The 5,698-nt window shown below is 38.9% G+C and overlaps 2 protein-coding genes across 2 annotated transcripts; both read right to left on the bottom strand.

Annotated features, from left to right (window-relative positions):
* Positions 1-1,784: 1,784 nt before the first annotated feature.
* Positions 1,785-2,183, bottom strand: LOC108361007 (uncharacterized). The gene has a single exon (XM_017613541.1). It carries the CDS (start codon positions 2,181-2,183, stop codon positions 1,785-1,787), a length of 399 nt encoding a protein of 132 aa, XP_017469030.1.
* Positions 2,184-4,023: 1,840 nt separating this feature from the next.
* Positions 4,024-5,124, bottom strand: LOC108361006 (uncharacterized). Its single transcript, XM_017613540.1, has one exon. It carries the CDS (start codon positions 5,122-5,124, stop codon positions 4,024-4,026), a length of 1,101 nt encoding a protein of 366 aa, XP_017469029.1.
* Between the last annotated feature and the right edge of the window lie 574 nt (positions 5,125-5,698).

The raw sequence follows: 5,698 nt of genomic DNA, 5'->3' as shown, positions 1-5,698 counted from the left end.
CATACGTACATATGTATATACATATATATGTGTTCATATGAATGAGAAAAATAAACTATAGAAAACGATATGAGAGCATAAAAACAATTCACTTACTTGACAAGTCGATAAAGCAGTTCCTCGAAGCATAGAAGGCCTTCCAAGCTTGCTGGTAGCTGCTCCAATGTCATGCTGAAAACTTTAATCTTTGTCTATGCCTATGCTTCTATAACTAACCCTAACATTGAGACCGAAAAATAATTTGCTCTTATTGTTAATTTGGTAACATGTCAGAAGTATGCTAACCAAAACGAAAACAAACCATATGAACTAAGTTAACTTTAAATGGTCATAAGTATATGCTCGCTATCTGTATATAAGGTGTAAATGCAAGAACGTACTCTCACACGGAAATAACTCAAGATCAAACAAAAAAATCTGAGAGGAGCATACAATCTCCCTCAACTGATCCACCTTGACATTGAAATCGCGTATTTAGAGAAAGAGCATGAAGCCAGCTGAGAAATATATGCAATCTTATGTATGTTGAGGAAGGTTAATTTGGTTCATGTGGATTACCACATGGCACCCTAGAAAAACATGTATTATATTTTACAGGTTAGAAGGTATGTAAAAGGAGGAACAAAGGCAAGTTAACTTGTATTTACTAGTAACTCAAACTAGAACTAATTTATGATGAAAATCTAAGATTTTAGCAAATTAATCTCACGTGGACGTTTATTTAATTCATTTTATAAGCTTAGAGGTAAGTAGGTAAGTATACTAAGGTAAGTACTTTTAATTCATTTTTTCCTTTTTCCTTCTTTTTTTGTTTCTTTGTATCTTTCTTTTATAGGTTCTAGGTATATATTTCCTATATGGTTTCGCAGCCAGGATGTTTTACTGATGAATACTTGATACAAAAAAGTGGAACTGGCTTATCAGAAATTTTGAAATATACTTTATGTAAAGCTACGACGGTTCAACCCGTCTTTATACATACATATGTGTTTGTATGTATGTAGAAGAACTATATAACCGACTTGTGAAGTCAAGACCTGTGCCTTTTTTACTTGTTCTGGACCAATTTATTTTGGTGAAATCTTTTTGGGGATTCTCTGTAGACCTTCTGGAGCACTTTTAGCGATGCTACTGCCTTCATCTGCGACGTGCTTCTTTTTTTTTTTTTTTTTTTTAGCTGATGGCTTTAAAACTTCACGATTTCCGCTTCAGTTGGATTATCGGTTCAAAATGGTTAAAAAGGAGGGTATCTGGAACGTAATTTCGCAATTAGTATTTACTTAACTCACACGTGATTTTCCTTTGATTTTAGAAACTAAAGAATGCAGAAATTCTTACCGGTACATCGAAGTGGATTAAAATTGATAATCCTGGCCCTGGATGGCTGTACTGTGGTTTTTGTAAAAAAATGTTAACACCCAAACTGTACTTTGAATTTAATAAAAACTTTAATTTTTGACTTATATGTAGTCGTACGCTTGCACGCTGTAAGCCGGTCACCAAGAAAAGAAAGAAAGATTTACGCGGAAGTTGTGCCTAAGCTTGGGTGTTTAGCAAAAATGATATCGATAAATCGTTATCGAATGCCATATGTTAAGCAAGGCTTAAGGGAAATTTTTACGCTATGTTTAATGTTTACTTCAGTAACAGTAGTGGCGAATAGTATTGAAACCAAACTTAAAGAAAATCTTGTGTCGAAACTAATAGTGATTTATATGTAAATATGAGTCGTTAATATAAAAGGAAATCATAAATGTATATACCCACGGTACACACCCCCCCATCTAGATTGTTGGTGCGGTGTTGTGTCCACCTTTGCCTTCTATAATATCTTTCCCATGGTAAACTGCTCGCTTTTTATTGGCATCATCTTCTAGCTCATACATGTAGTTGCTTTTCACTGCGATCACCTTGGCCTTTAGAAATTTGAGCGCTAGCTTTGCGCAAAACCTTTTAATCGCGTCGCTTAATACAACATTTCGGCGGTAAACGATGTCTCCTACATTAAAGGTCTTTACGGTACTGCGAAAATGGTAACGTTTTGACGAGTTTTCGAATGCTTTCTTGATGCTTTCTTGTAGTGATTTTCGTATGAGCTTAAGTCTGTCTGTCCTGTCGGTGAGGTTTTCGTCTAGCGACTCTAATTTTCGTAATATCTCATATTCATCGGCGTGTGCTAACATTTGCTGACCAAACAAATCATAATAGGGGGTGCATCCAATTGTCTGGTGGAATGAGCTTCTGAGTGCTTCTGAAATATCAGGTAACTGCTTATCCCAGAGCGTCTGATCTTCTCTAAGGTACGACCTTATTCCTGCAACAATGGAACGGTTGACCCGCTCACTAACGTTTGCCTTCGGGCTATATAGGGCGGTATATACATGCCTAATGCCTCGTTCTGCCAGCAGGTTGTTGAACAGCGAGGACTTAAATTGTTTGCCGTTGTCACTTAATATAATTTCTGGAGTTTCGAATACACAACATACTTTCTCTTTCTCTTTAAGGAAACTATAAATTTGTGGGTGTATTGAAGTTTCTAATAGTCTTCATTGGCGGAAATTGTGTGAGGTGGTCAAGGACGATGAAAATACCAATATTTCCTTCCTTGGATCTGGGCTATGGACCAAGTAAATATACATACAATTTCTCGAAAGGACGTTGGACTGTATATTGGACGGACATGGGTGGACGAAGGACAACGTTAGGCGCTTTGCTTTGTCTACAAATATCGCACCGGCCAACATATTCTTTTACGTCGACGGTCATGTTTGGTTAATAAAAGTTTAAGCGCAAACGCTCTAATGTTTTCGCGATGCCTCCGTGACATTTGTTAGGCGGAGAGTGAGCGTTTTCAATTATCTGTTGGGCGAGGGTTTTCGGAAGCCAGAGCTTCCAGTTGAAAGCTTCACGTTCTTGAGATCCATCTGGATGTTCGGTTCGCTTGTACACAAGATCATTAATTATTTGTAGGTCAGAAAGATGGTTTGCATTATCTCGGACATAACTTAACAACTTACCAACGGACGGACTTCTATTCCATTCACCTCATCAAAATTCTGCCGAGATAGGCTATCAGGAACAACACTACGTGATCCTTTCCTATGTTCTATTTGGAAACGGTAACCCTGAAATTTAAGTGCCCACCTGGCTAGTCTACTGGACAAATCGGTTTGCCGCATAAGCCATTGTAAGATGGCGTGCTCTAAACTTCTTTAAACTGAGTATTGCTGCCAGACACTCTAAATCATTGACGCTATAATTACTCTGCGATTTATTAAGTTTTTGCGAAAAGTAAGCAATAGGGACCTCAAGGTCTTCGTCATTTTTCTGTAACAGCACCGCACCAACACCGAGCTTACTGGCGTCACACTGAATTATGAAAGGTTTCTCATAGTTCGGACTTGCCAGAACTGGTGCAGAATATAGCATTTGCTTCAATTTTTCGAATGCTTTTTGGGCGTCTTCGGTTCATGAGAATGATTTACCTTTCTTCGACCGATTGGTCAATGGCATAGTGATCGACGCAAAGTTATCAATAAATCCCCTATACCATCCAGCCATTCCCAAAAACCGTCTCAGTTGCTTTACGGTGGTTGGCACCGGGTAGTTCGTCACAGCGAAGATTTTGTCAGGGTCAGCTCGTAAAGATCCATCACCCACTATGTATCCTAAATATTTTACCTCTTTGATACAAAATTTCCTTTTTTCAATATTTATTGTCAAACCGGCTTTTCTCAAATGGTTAGCAACCTCGGACAAAACGGACATGTGTGTGTCGAAATCTTCGGACACAATTAGGAGATCGTCTAAATAAACGGAAACTTGATTCTTTAACACGGGAGGAATGACGCGATCCATCAAACGGCAAAGCGCTTGAGGAGCGTTGCATAAGCCGAAAGGCATTACACAGTAACGATAAAGCGGACGATTTGGAACAGTAAAACAAGTGTAGGCTCGGGAATTTTCTACAAGAGGTATCTGCCAAAAGGCTCGACGCAAGTCTAGTGAACTAATATACTTTGCCTAAGGTATCCTACTTAAAATACCATCAATATGAAGAAGGGGATATGCGTCCTTTATTGTAACGCTATTAACTTTCCTAGAATCTAAACACAGACGGGCTTTATTTGGCTTTTTCACTAGAGCAATCGGACTGGACCATGGACTATTTGGAGACTCTTCGATTACACCAAGCAGCATTTCATCAATTTCTGCATGTACAAGTTTTTCCACGGCAGGTGAGATCGGAAAATATCTCTGTTTAATCGGACGGACACCAGGTTGGAGCTCTATAACATACTCACTGAGCGATGTTTTACCTAAGCATTCTTTCTCGAAGTTAGGAAATCTATTTCTAATCATTTCTAACTTATTTTGTTGCTCACCATTTAGAGGAAGGGTATTTTCATAACGTTTTGGATCAAGAGATACTTCGGATACAATACTGAGTGCTATTTGGAATTTTATCCAGAAGTCACCTCCAAGTATGATCTTCTGTGACATACTCGGTATAACAAAAAAACTTATTTCTTCATCTCGGCCTTCGAACTTGACATTCAACCCAATTGTACCAAAAACCAATTGTTTGTTTCCATCTGCAGTATATACAGACGCCGAGTGCTTACGCAACTGTTGGTTTTTGCAAACATCTTCCGCTAAAGAAGATCCTAAACACGAGACCTGAGCTCCGCTATCTAAAAGTGCTAAATGCTCAGATCCGAGAATTTCTTTCTTCGCATACGGTCTTAATTCGAATGATTTTTGCTGGATAGAGCAAACGAGATTTCGCACCTGTTTCCGATTATTTTTAGCTGTTTTCCAAAACTCATTAATACGGATAGACGTACGGTTTTTACATGTTGGTTGTTTGTTGTCCGGGCCGAAAATATGTTCCCTAGCTTTATTATAATTATTAAGGCGTATTTCGTATGGTATAATTTGATGTACAAAAGTATTAGTTTCCTCACATCTATCAGGGCGTATTAGTGATGTTACCCAATTACTTGATTCAGTCATGGCCGGTCGTATGAGTAACTTTTTTGAATCTAGCTCTTTGAGTCGTAGCGAGGATTCTGCTTCGAAGCCTCGCTCGCTTTCGAGTTTCCCGGGCAGAAAGTTGGGCATTTTGGTCTGTAAACTTTAGGTGCTCCACAACCATAGCAAAACACGGTTCTGTCTTCAACGCAATCAATGTATCTATGTCCCTCGCCTCTACAGTTCCAACAAAGCAGTTTATCCTTTGGAGATCTTTTCGAAATTTCATAAATTTCGCAATCAAGGCTTTCTGAAACGGTGTCTTCTTCCTGTAATTCGTTGACAAAACGACGAGGATTCTGTCTTTGATTAACAACTGGCTGCGAGTTAGACGTTTTGACAATCTCGTTTGTTAAGCTTTCGCCCTTAAGGTATAATCTACGCAATTCAGCCAATGAATTTACCGGTACATACACAAGTTGTTGTCGAACCCGCGGTCTCAAATTGTGTTTCAAGGTTTCTACAAGTTCGGGCTCTGGTAAGGGAGTTTGTAAGGGTTCAGCTAGTTTAAGAACTGCATTCCTAAAATCGTCAAAGCTTTCATTGGAGCCTTGCCTTCGGCTTCGTATAAGTTCTTTGATTTCAAAGTCTCTTCGGTGTTGCTAGAAATTGGTACGTAACACTTCACATAGGAAGGGCCAAGTAATGCGCTCAACCGACGATA

This window comes from Rhagoletis zephyria, unplaced genomic scaffold, assembly GCF_001687245.7.
Source record: "Rhagoletis zephyria isolate East Lansing unplaced genomic scaffold, Rhagoletis_zephyria_1.1 Rzeph_scaffold_00678, whole genome shotgun sequence".
NCBI lineage: Eukaryota > Metazoa > Arthropoda > Insecta > Diptera > Tephritidae > Rhagoletis > Rhagoletis zephyria.
Note: the sequence above shows the minus strand (reverse complement) of the source record. Positions and strands in the feature narration are given on the sequence as shown.

What these genes read in the sequence shown, in the direction of transcription:
- LOC108361006 (XM_017613540.1), bottom strand. Translation starts at nt 5,124, where the DNA reads ATGCCCAACTTTCTGCCCGGGAAACTCGAAAGCGAGCGAGGCTTCGAA.
- LOC108361007 (XM_017613541.1), bottom strand. Translation starts at nt 2,183, where the DNA reads ATGTTAGCACACGCCGATGAATATGAGATATTACGAAAATTAGAGTCG.